Raw genomic sequence first — 13,191 nt, 5'->3', positions numbered from 1 at the left:
GACAAATCTGAATCTGATGTTTAGAGTTCACATATTATATTACACACATATTACACACATATTATTTGTTCTAGTCTTTGATTTAACAAAAACAAACCAAAAGTAAACAATAAAACATTGCAAAGTTTCAATATATAAAGCATGGACGTAGCCTAAGTGAAGTCACCCATTGGGTTCTGAAGAGGGCTTTTGAAGCCAATCTGGTTTCGGGGTGGTTTGAACTATCTATGCAGACCCTCAAGGCTTATTTAAGAATCCTTTTTTTTGTAAATCCGTACCCATTATTTACATAACCATACACACAGTTTCATAAGCTGTGTGCCATATCTGCACGCTGAGAGTTTGCAAATCTGTGTGTATGGATTTACAAGCCATGGGTACAAACGTGTAAACAGTGGACACAGATTCGTGAGCGTTATTTTTTCTTCTTTCGTACGTGAGCCCAGATATTGTACAGTACTGTGTACCAATGTGAGCTATTCAAACTAAAACAGTTATTTAACTAGCATGAAAACATGTTTATTTCCTGTTGGAAGCGTTGGCTTTTTCAGAGTGGTGTGAATGAGACATCCAGCCAGCCTCTAGTGGACACTTAAGGAACTGCAGTTTATTTTATTTTTTATTTTTTGCACTTCCTCATTGGTTTACTTTTTCAACACCAGAAATTTCTGCTTTGTTTTCATTGATTCCTCTTTTTGAATCAATTCTTCATAAATCACGTTGCTTATTTAAATTTGTTCCCCCTCTATCAAGTGTCTGATACTTCTGTAAAGAAATATATGGGATTTATTTGCGGCAATAACAAAGTTAAACCTGTGCACTGTGTAGGATTTATGTATATAAAACTAAATGTTCAGACTCTATTGTAACAATTACACGACTCTTTTGACAACTCGACCATCTTTTTTTTAGATTGTTATATCTTATTACTCAAAGCTCCTGTGATGAGTCTTTAGCCGGTTGCTAAACAGACACGGATGCCTTTTATACAAGTTACTAAAAGAAAGTACTTGTAGTGACCAGATGTGTCTGTAGCTTTAAAACTACACATTTTTCAAATGTGCCTATTTTTCATCAGTTTTTTTAAACTTATCAAACTTTCTCATCTTGAAAAAAAACCCTGAATTTCTACGGATAATCTATAATATTTGAGCGTACCAACACTTTACTGTAGGTTCTTTATTTGTATTTAATGTATTAATTTGTTGTTTTCCTCCTCTTGAACAGCTGTTTTAACCTGCTGAAGGGATTAAAATGCAGACAAACATCTTTGGAGAGGATTTGATGCTGACACTCGTGAAACTTAAACTTACAGAGAAACAACAACAATGTTCCTGCAGTGTGCAGCCACAATGACCCACACTGCACTTTTTAAAGTATGGTTAGCCACTAGCAGCTCTTATAGAAGTGTTTAATAATCACATTTTTTTTAATCTTTATCTAGCCAGGAAAGTTTTGCTGAACATGCAAACACTTTCTAATTACATAAAGTTGCACCCAGGGGACACGGGGTTAAAGAATCGCTGAGGTCATGGGTCCAATGATATCCAATAATGTCACCTTAAATAGTCAAATAGTCTTATTTTATTGATTTTAACTTAAAGTTTTTATGTTTAAAAGCCTCTCCAATACTTCGAGGATACCTTAAGACATTGTGCTTTAAATTTATAAAAAGTGCAAAAAAAAACAAAACCTGAATGATAAATTACAGCAGTGGTTCCCAACCTGGGACCCAACACATCCTAACACATAGAGATTTGTTCTAAAACTATTTTTTTATCAATCATGTTGTTTTTTTCCAACTCATCTTAGACCACTTTAAGGCTGTTTCAGGTGTATGAGTGTGTGGACGAGGCAGTGAGTGTGAGATAGGTACAGACAGGTGAGGGTGTGCTAAGATGCAAAGAGACAGAGATACAACAAGTTTGTAAGATATTCGCTAAACTGGATGACGTTATTTATTTATTTCAGGCCGAGCGCTGCAATACATTTTTTATAGACCAACCTCGAGGTTCAAGGTTGGTAAAAGCTGGAATTACAGGATGTGAACTCTTTGACTGACTGTTTAAACTCGATGCCTTGAGCTAAACTTGGAGACATAAATTTTATGTTTGAGGACATCTGGTCAATAATTTTTACTGTCCTGAAACAGATTTTCTCTGCTCCTCCCAGGTTGTGAACTAGAGGAATTTTTTTTACAAACATCACCTGACCTGGCTGGTGTTTGGTTACAGACATAAATCCATATGTTTTATTGTATTCAGATTTCCCATGATAATAATAATAATCTCTGTCTGATGTTCATGTTCATGTTAAGATCAGTCGTTTTCTTCACATCTGGAGACATAAAATTGTTATCGCAGGTATATTGAGTAAAATAACATGTATTGATACATGTCTACATGGGAGACTTTATCTTTATATATTTAAGATTTAGAACTATTGATTACTACAAATAATTAATATAACAAGTAGCTTTACAGTTATTTTGAAAAACACAAGCTTAAAATGCTTCTGTAAGAAGTCGTTTCCCACCAAAGAGAGCGGATCAGAGAAATCCATCACAGAGGATCCAATATGTCTTTGTTTGGTTTCTTTAAGTCCCAGCGGACCACAATGCAACGCTGCGAACAAACATGTTGTGTTCTGTGCAACTGTTGGCCTTTCATCACAATCAATACTGTCTTCACATATCAAACAACACACCCGTGTGTGTGTGTGTGTGTGTGTGTGTGTGTGTGCAGGGTGGGGGTGCTAAAGGCTAATCTGGGAGGCGTATCATTGGCACCAACAAACAGACATGTGGCAGGTTTAGATAACTCTCTTGTTCACTCTACAGTAATGTTTGGTAGTGAGGTATTATGGGATGGCAGAACGCCTCGAGGTTTGTGTGCTCCTCCAGAGCAGGTGGCCGAGGTTCGAATCCCACTATGGCCACTTTCACTCTCGTGAACCAAATGTCTAACTATATCCACTGTCCTATCTCTTCAATAAAAGGATAAAAAGCCTTTTCAAAGTCAGTCTGTGAAAATGTATTTTGGATGTAATAAATGAATGGATTTTTTTTTTGACAGGACAGTTCAATAAAAACACTTTTACAAATCATCACGGGACATTGTGATCAATATCTGTACAATGCATTGAGGGAAACAAACAACAATAGATAACAAGTCGCTGCATTTCATTGTGCTAATTATTAGATACAACAGGTAAAAAAAAAATCACAAGATTTGACAAAGAGAAAGATAATTAATTCACATAGCCTAAAGTCAACATATCAGGACATTTTCACTGGCGATCAAGTGGATGTATATTTTCAGGAAAGTTCAAATGTAATCACAAGAAGTAACTTTTATCTTTGAAAAACAGAAATGTCACAAGTTGAGTCGTTCTCTGTGTAAAAGTTTAGCTTGTATATTTTGTTCCGGCTTCAGCAGGTGAATTCAGTGAGGTTTTATTTGTAAATCACACAAAGAAGTACGATTACATAAAACATCAGAATCCTGTCTTTTTCTCTGACTGTGAAAATGTTGCCCAGCTCTCTTCCTTTGTGACACAAAAAAAACCAACCAAAAAGCCGAGTGTTCAATCACACACATGAACACATCCGGTCAGTGGAGCAAAGCGATCAGATGTAGGTCACCTCAAAAGGAAGACAATAATACATCTTTTTTATGAATCCTCTGTTTAACAAAGATCAGGTGTGAACGCGCCTGTGCCTGGTGGACACTGCCCACACCTCTTAGCACACTCACTCACTCACTCACTCACTCTCTCTCTCTCTCTCTCACATGCCAGCGGGAGTTTGCGTGCGCAGTTCCCCTGCTCGCATGCGTCGGGAGCGCACAGAGGGCGCACCGGTGTCAGTTTGCTCCAGCTCCTTGTAGCGGTCGGTGGCTGCTGGTTTGCTCGCACTCTGCCTCCTAACAGCACTAAGAATTTTGGGGAGTGGAATTTCCGCTGTTTCTTCTCACGGCTCGCCTTGTGTGTTTCTGACATTTGTGCTGTGACGGTCAGTCGGACGCCGCGGACAGATACAGGCGGAGAAAGAGAGAGAGAGCTGGACTGAAATAAGGAGTGAAGAGCTGGAGAGCAGCGCTCCGATGATCCTCGGAGCTGCTTTTATACTGAATTCTGGTTTTGTCTTTTTGAAATGATCCATTTGGAAGTACGCGTTCGCTCTGTTTTGTGAGGTTTGACAAAGAATCGAAGGCACGCAGCTGCCACTTCTGACGGATTTCGCTTTTTTTGAGTCTTGTTTCCTACGTTTGGATTATTATTTTTGTTGGTTTCCAGGAGATGGCAAGTAGTTGCCTGACTGACGCGGGGATCTGCTGCTGAGCCTCGCAGGATGCTGGGGACCCTACGACGACCACATCTCCTACTTTGAGACAACATTTCCCCATTATTTGTCCTTCTCCCTTTTGGACGTTACATCCTCCTGGACGTTTTTTTGTCTTCATTGTCTTTAAAATACAGAATGTCTGTGTTGTACAATCTAAGGATGCTTTGTGGATTGCTATTGTTCCTTTTCGCCCAAGTCCTCTCGGTTGCTTCGTTGACTCAGACTGGTAGGTGTTGACTGCTTGTGTGTATGAATGAATGCATGTGGCTCTACAACAGGCAGTTTGGTTGATTATTGATCAATTTCTGCATCATTTTGCAGCCTTGTTTCTTCTCACCTGTTATGCCTCAGCCTGCACCGTGAGAGCAGGTCTGCAGGGGTTCAAGTTAAGCCCTCTGTTTTTTAAATACAACAATTAAAGATGAAAATAATCGAAGATATTCTGCAAATACCTGTTGTTGCAATATGGAGCAATACTAAAAAAAAAATCACAAAAGATCAAACATTAACCTCAAAATCTCATTAATGTTCTCACAGACAGAAGAAGAAGGTTTCACTGATTTTAGTAGAAATATTGCTTTGCGCTTTGGATGTATTCAAATACGCGTTTTGCAGCTTTTACGCGCGTTGTCACTGAAGCCCGATGTAGGCTACAAGCAAATTAATAAATCATTCATTGAGAAAATCTAATTCAATCACGCTGCCTGTTCGCAGGAGCAGCAGCTGCAGCCAGCCCACCTCATCCACACGGGCGTAATCACACCTTCTGTCAGGGTTGCAGGGGAACACTTTATAGCACACCTTGTCAAAAAAAAAGCAACAGTGTGGTGTAGAAGATGTATTGCCTTTTTTCTAGCCTGATGGAATTTCTTGTGACGTGAATTTAGAGTAAATAGTGAGTAAAGAATTTGCGGTTAATTGTGAGCTTTTCTTGTGAATACATTTTTTAAGTTGTGATTGTGATGATTCCCAGCATGAGGTCTTTGTGTCCCCACCCCTGCTACTGCACATACATCTTTTAGTTTGAGTCCAAATCTGTGCGCAGCTACAAGCCCGTGTCTGTCCTCTGGCTGAACAACTTTCTGTCCTTGTCTTTGCGGCGCAGACAAATGTGGGGGGAACATAGAGATCCACACCGCGGACTACCTGACCTCCCCGGGCTATCCCGGCGCGTACCCGCCCTCCCAGCAGTGCGTGTGGGTGATCACGGCACCGGAGCCCGGCCAGAAGATCCTCATCAACTTCAACCCGCATTTTGATCTGGAGGACAGAGACTGCAAGTAAGAGTTCACTCCTCACTCTCTCTCTCTCTCCCTCTGTGTCCCTCTCCTTCTCTGTCTCCCACCCCTTCATTTGCGCCTTTCTCCTCCTCAATCCTGCCTGGATACAGTATGAAACTCTGCCCCCTATTGGTCAAGGTGCAGGGATGAGATATGACACTGAAGCGCTCTTACTTCAGAGGAAATGGGTGTTGGATGGGTTCATGTAATTCATTAATAAAAATGGAGGGTCTCTCATGATATGAGCAGAAATTTAAAGGAGAACAAACTGAAGCTCAGTGTGAGCTGGCTTTTTACTTCAGTTTGCCTGTTGCTTAAAACGAGAAATAGTGTTTGCTTTTCATTCTGAGGCAGTCTACCTGTCTGTCTGGGAACTTGGCTCGCAGAAATAAAATCTACTTCAACATGACAAACAGTTGAAGTGAGGCTGCTTCGCTTTTGTAAGTTTGACAATGAGCTGAAGGTTTTTGTCTCAAGCTTTAAGCGTTTTTTTTTTTCCCCACTCGTGCAGTTTGAATCATTCATGTAGTTGATCAGCACAAAATTGGCGACAGTTTAGTCTTTATGGGGGTAAAACTGTCAAAAATTCAGTGTTTTTAGTTTGTAAATGTGGAAATTTCGGAGCCATGTTTTGAAATCTTTGAGAAAAAAAACGTTGATTTGGTGATTCAATTTTGGGTCCTGCAAACAAGTACTGCACTTTTTTTTTTGTTATTGCAGAAAAGTCAAATCAGTTGACTTGCACAGAAACATTAGTGTAGCCCTGTTTCCTGTCCCCATCTGGTGCTTGTTTCTCTGCGCTGACCAACAAAGAGGTGATTCACTCTCAATATTTTTGTGAACAGAATGCGTTGACCTCACAGACACTCAAACATGCATCAGTTCTTCATGTGTTTTTTTTTGATGGCATCACCCTACAAGACATGTAAACAAACATTCACGCATGCCTACAAACACAGCCACCCAACCCTCTGCACCCCCCCAGAGACACACACACACACACACGATTGTGTGCATCCACACAACAGCCCATGTGTTGCCTCTCTCTCTTCCATAAATAAGCCTGTTTTTATGTCGGCTCCTCTGTCTCTTTTAAAAGCTCCATAAACGGCTCCTGTGTAAATCAACGCTGGCTGTCTCACAGATGGGCTTCTCCAATACTATTGGATCATGTTGCAACCACCAAGGGACTAATAGACCATTAGCTTTCTGGACAGATAGTAGATATTTTGTGCCTTCCGATGGATAACGCACCTTTTTTTTCCCCCCAGTGGTTTTAGCCAACGATCAGGAGGGCTTTCTCCAGCAGAGCCTCATTCTGCTGTGACCTTATCATTTGTGATAACCCAGGGAGCAGTATAAGTATGTAATAATGCTGCTTTGGTAATGAAATGTTATAAATCGTGGTGATAAAGTTTCAGTAGGTGGTTGGGACTGTGTAGCACACCACCAGCAGAGTATTATTGTGTGCTTTAAATCACTTTCCCCACAGCTTAATGAGCTTTAATAAGGTGGTTGTAAAGTATGATATTAGGGTTTCATTAGGGTTTAGCATGTTATAAATATTTCAGTATCCAGTGAGAGACTATGTATGCTTCAGACAAAGAACACAAGGATTGTTAATAGATACAAATGACTGAGTTATTTCAGATATAAAAACATGGAAAAGAAGATGAAAATTCATTTTCCTTTCTCAGGCTGATTTTTGACTTTGTTGATTTTGGCTTCACATTCCTCGTCCTGGTCAGCCTACAGTCAGTAGAGCACACATTTCTACATTAAGACACGCTTTCCACCGGCGAAGGATTCAAACCTGTGACCGATCAGCAGGCGGGCCACCCTGCAGCCACCGTAACATGTCATTTGAGTGTTTTCTTAGGGCCCTCCGTTTTGCTCGGTTTCGTTATTTGTTGTGTGAGTTTGTGTTGGATGATGACGGGGTGTGCAGCTCATGTCTCTCTGACTTGGCAGGAGGCTGTGTTGTTTTTGGGAACGTGTCAAATGTTCCAAATATGCCCATTGAGCCGGCCCGTAAGCCTTTGGCGAGACCGCAGAACCACTTAAAAATTTCCTGAGATGATATTGAAGAGTTTCATTTCAGCGTTTGATGCCACCGGGTTCAGCTTCAGCTCCAAAATATTGTAATTCCCTGATTGGAAACCGGCAACTGAACATAATGTTTAACGATGAATCTGAAGTCTGAAAGTTTGGGCTTGAATCTCCACAGACGACAGTCTGGCTTTAAATTCGAAGCCACATGGGACGACAAACATGTGCTCAGCTGAAGAGTCCCTGAGCCAGACGACGAAGTCCTATCAGCTCCAGATCTGGCCTTTGACATCTCCGTGTCCCTGAAGAGAGGAGGACAACTGGGAATATCTTCCTCGGGAATCTAATGCATTATGTAGGGTTACTAACCAGTCACATCATCAATAAGTCGATCAATAGGATATTTTTCTTGAACGATCAAGAAATCATTCAAGCCAGGTTAAAGGCAATACATTAAAGTTCCACCTTACAAATGTGTATCACCGGAAATCTGGGTTTTTTATGCAGAGTTTAGCAGAAGAAGTCATCGAAAGGTGTCACTTCTTTCTAATTTTCCCACATTTTGTTGGATATATTGGCACGTTTAAACCGACCAAGCCAACCTCCCTGACGAACCAAAAACACGAGAGAGTGATGTCAACGCACTGACATCCTCTTCCTTCTTTTAACGGTTGGGAAGACCTCGCCGCAGCCTGTCATTAGAGGGGTCAATCAGCTCCTCAGGGCCGACCAGCACACAGAAAGACAGCACAGACACAACCAACACAGCCAGTAAAAACAACACGTGTAATTAACAACACGATCATCGATTTCCAAATACCTCAGTGTGAAAAACTAAATCAATAATAGTTTCAACCCTACATAAATCCGACTACTTCTCATTGCAGCTGAGCTTGAGGGGAAGATGAACGTTGCATCGGGAAATCAAGCCGGTGGCATCTCGATTACTGACGGGACACTTTCAATAACACTCTCACTATCTGCTCTTTAGTTCACATTTACCCCTCCTGGAACAACACCCCTCCCCCCTGCCTCATCAGATAGCCAGTCACAGCTTGGCTATCTCTCTCCCAGTCCCATAATTAAATTACTGGACCAAAATGGAACAAACATGTTCCAGTGCTGTGAGAAACATGTCTGCAGTTAACTAGCCAAACAAAGAAGCCACAGCACCGACGAGCCAAAAAAGCAAACGCCGGCTACATTTCCGACATCTGTGTTGCAAAATATCCTCCACCGTGCACACGCACCATGCAGGGTTTGTAATCATGATCTGTAATTACAGCCTGTTTTAAAAATACATATTTGTAGATGGGAGATGTTTCCTGCCGATGTGATTCATGCTGGAGCAAAGTTTGTGGAGATTTAGTTTGTGCCGGACTTCGATGATTCACCAGTTTAGAAACAATGAACTCTTATCCTAGAAATGAAGGAGTTCAGCGTCTTGTACAGTAGGTGTGAAAACAAACGCTCGCTCTTGTGTCTTTCAAAAAGACTGAGGGTGATTGGCTACGTTTGTGGTTCAAAAGCCTTTTCGTGAGCTTCTGTAAAAACAGTCCGTCTGGGCGATGATTCGAACAACAACCTTTCTTACGTCCACAAACTCTCCAGTGACACAATCTGCGCTCAGTGAGCAGACGTTGGCTTACACGAGAACCACTAACACTTTTTGTCCAGACACTGCGAGATCCGTTTCGCTCTGCCTCCGTAGCCAATCTGGAGCGCCACCAGAATGAGTCTCGTCTCATGTCCACGTCTGAAATAGCGAGGCCGACAAAGAGGTTCCCTGCGGAGCGAGGTAAAATAGAGCAGAGGCATGGATAAGGAACATGCGTCGGTGGCGGGATAATTTGGGACATCTCTTTTGGAAGGGTGTCGGTTGAACTGTTACCTCCTACATGAGGTTGCACTGGCACAGTCTGCACCTCACACATACAGAACACACACACACACACACACGGGCGATCAAACTTTCTATCGCTCACAGTATGCTTTATGTGCACTCTGTGGTGCAAACAGACTCACAGTGTGCATGCTTTGCAAATTCCTGTTGCTGTGGTCATGTGCTCATATGGACACAAAGACATGAGACATAAGAAAGCAAGAAAATGCATTGGACACAACAACCTATAATATTGCGCATTACTGAAGTGCCAACGAGAGGTCATGTTGTGCACCCACGCAAGCGTTTCATCGTGCTGCCTTGGGTTTGAATCCAACTTTGCTACCATGACCTTTTTCCTGGATGGCGTCCTGCACTCTCTTCTCCCAACATTTCCTGTCTCTCCTCAGCTGTCCTAACCAATTAAGACAAAAATCCCCCCCTTCCTTTATTATACATACATACATGTTGCATTATTTCTTCACTGAGTGTTTAAAAACGATGACAAGTAAATTATGCTTTGGTCTGAAGCATCAAACATTTTTAACCCAACCGAACATCTTTGGGAGATTTTGAAGAATGCGTGAGATGAGCTGTCTACATCGATTGCAAAGAAGAAGTGGACGTAACCACTGTGAAGTTTAACTACAGGGTTGTTTGACTGCTGTTTCAAAGCCTCAAGAATGGCTTTTTCTGGCCCATCTTCAGTTTGTTTTATCCTGAAGTCGGCTTATGTAGAAGAGAGTTTGGCTGTTCATGAGGTCAAGTTCAATGACTTCCTTGGCGGAGGTAAAGTCTAACAGACAGCTGCTGTACTCGAATGTCATTCAAAGCGCCCACTTTCTTATTTAGGGGAAAAAGTTTTGTCTTTAACACGATTCAAACAGATCTGACATTAAAAAAAAAGTTCAATTCCAGCGCAGTTGTTGTAAATGTCTACATAAGCCTTTAAGACAAAAACAGAGTTTGTATCAGGCTGTAAACATGCTAGCTTCTGTTATATATTTGGGCATTTTAAATATCGCCTCTTTGAAGATTAAGACATTTCTTGAAGCCTGCCTGAAGTGGCTGTTTGAATAACTTCAGTTTTTACTTTAATTATTAAGCCTCCAGGGATTCAGCTTTATTTTTCCACTGAACTGTCAAAACACAGAAATTGAGTTTGTTTGTGAAAGTACATAAGGAACGATAATAGAGACTGTTCAGAAGTGTGATTGGAGCAGGAGTTTATGGATCATTTATTGAGTGGACAGAAAGATAGCAGATTCATGGACATAAGAATGTCTTGGCCAAAAAAATGTACAGATGAAGAGTATCTAAAATACTTAAAATAAGTGCTGACGTAGTCTCTGAGAAAAGGAGCGTCGTAGGAGACAGAACAAAACGAGAGAGAGAGAGGGGGGAAATGCTATAAATTCCTCTGGAGTGTAATGGAAGGACTAGTTGTTCCTTACTGTTTGTCCCAAGGCAATGTGCTCCATGATGAGTCAAAAAAATGTTTCCTCAAACAGAGACACAGTCACAGGACCGACGTCCCACCGCCTGGAGTTGTCACATGAATGAAAAAGCACATTACATGGAAAGCCTTTGCGTGTGTCCGGGTGTACAAGTGTAGAGGCTGGAAGAGTCCGTGGCATTTACTAAGTGTATCTGAGGATTTAGTGTTTAGTCTTTTTATGTAAATATATGGACGATAATTACGGAAATAATGTCTCAGATGAACTGAAAATGAAAATATGTGGCGTCAATAGTCTTGTGCTCGGGGCTCAAAGTTCGGACCAGGGTTGTAGAAGTCTGTGCATGTGATGGAAAAGTGGACAGTGCATGTAGGGGGCGTGGCCTCAACAGCCCTGCAGTAGGCAGTGCACAATGTGATTGCGTTGATTGCGTGTTGATGTTCAAGGAAACTTCAGAATCGTTTTTTTATTGCCAAGTATATTTTCATAAATAACACAAATAACAGTTCAGTCAGGACCACTTTGTCAAGGAGAATACTTTGACGCAATTACGTATATTTGGCGGTATGGCTCTGAGGGATCTCCCTGCCCTTCCACGTGCTTACGTTGGAAGGCATTAGGCAGGAATAGCACACATCCCTGCCCTTCCCGCGCATGCAAGGAACGCCATAAGGCAGGGAGATAAGCAGAAACCCCTCCGAGCCAGCATCAATGCAAGCATGACATTGATTATGTCAGATATCATAAAAGGAGGAGCAGGGGAGGAGGTGGGTTGCAAATGCGGCATGCAGAGGGAGCAGAGAAGTGTAGGCGGGCTAGAGCAGTTCGAATAAGGCGGCGTAAGAACTATTTAGCCAATAGGATGCTTCAGCAGGTCAGCTGATCAGCTGACACGAATTCTAGCACAATATTAAAGCGTGACGCCGTGACCTGTCGGGACTTACATGATACTTTTTTTTTTTAACATTGGAACTTGCATGAAATCTGTTTGTTTTAATCAAGATGATGCTAAAATACATCTATCCAGTTCAAAATACATCTATCCCAACTATATTTAACTTTCCTCTTCAGGGCTAATCTTTAATTGTGTAAATTCACAGTTTATGCCTGTTTATTCCCATTAATTACCATGGAAAGTTTCCGACTTTGAAAATACTCAAATACTTGGCCCGAGTCTCACAGATGACTGGAGTAGATCCTGAATATGTACTAATTAAAAAACATAGACTTTGAATCCAGAATCGTTTTGAATAGAAGAATAGATTCTGAATCGAATCGTGAGACACCCAAAGACTCCCAGCCCCAAGATGCAGGACTGAAGTGTTTGAAGCTAAAGAAAGGATGGCCGGGTGGATAAACAAATCATACTGTATGAATGATTGTTAATTGGACGGATGGATAGAGGCATAGCAGAAGCACTGTTGGAGCAACTCGTGGGTTGATTATGGATGAATTAATTCATGCATGGACATTGGATGAATGGTTTTCTTGCCAAGACAAGTCAAGAAATGGAAGTATGGATTGATAGGTCAATAGATCAATGTATTCAGTGGTGGATTTATTGTTAATTGGTTGGATAAATCGATTGTGGGCTGCACTAATGGATGAAACATGGCTGTATTAATCTACATGCATTGCTGGACAAGGGCTTTCTTGATCTTATAAGAATCGTGTGTTTATTACTTGACTTTAATGAACGTATGGCAGGGATGATAAGTAGAATAGATGGATTGATGATTGAACACATAGAAGGGAGGGTTGACTAAAAGAGATGAAGCATCGGGCGACTGAGTGGAAGAATGGCGATACTGTGTGATGAGATTGCTGGAAGGATGTATAAATCTTGAGATGGCTGGAGGGATTGTTGGATGGACTGCTGAGTAGATGGATATACAGTTTGGTAAACTTTAGTTCCCAGCACATTCTTTCCGACCTCTTCTTCTAAAAGAGCAAAACAACACTGGCGAGCTGTTTAGTCTTGTGTTGCGGGGCTCCCAAAAACTGTGCCACATCACAGATATTATGTTGATTCCTCAGCCTTTTTTTATGTGGCTTTTAGACTCAGGCGTTTCTTCACCAGCGGTCCTGTGCTCTGCATTCAGACTGAGCTCGTTTTAAACTTTAAAAAAAAATCGGGCCCCACCAGATGGTTGTATTTTTCAGTTGCACAGCATCCAC

At 41.4% G+C, this 13,191-nt stretch overlaps 1 protein-coding gene across 1 annotated transcript in view; it reads left to right on the top strand.

Moving 5' to 3' along the window:
* Positions 1-3,807: 3,807 nt before the first annotated feature.
* The window catches only part of LOC306826763 (neuropilin-1a-like), a 77,832-nt gene continuing 68,448 nt past the window's right edge, over positions 3,808-13,191 (top strand). Inside the window, exons 1-2 of the mRNA XM_079348279.1 lie at positions 3,808-4,571; positions 5,451-5,625. Of these exons, the coding sequence (XP_079204405.1) occupies positions 4,481-4,571; positions 5,451-5,625 (266 nt within the window). The 5' untranslated portion in view covers positions 3,808-4,480. The remainder of the gene's footprint in view (positions 4,572-5,450; positions 5,626-13,191) is intronic.

The sequence above is a fragment of the Symphodus melops genome (assembly GCF_947650265.1).
Source record: "Symphodus melops genome assembly, chromosome: 7".
Lineage (NCBI taxonomy): Eukaryota > Metazoa > Chordata > Actinopteri > Labriformes > Labridae > Symphodus > Symphodus melops.
The sequence above is the reverse complement of the archived record's forward strand: the minus strand, read 5'-3'. Positions and strand labels throughout refer to the sequence as shown.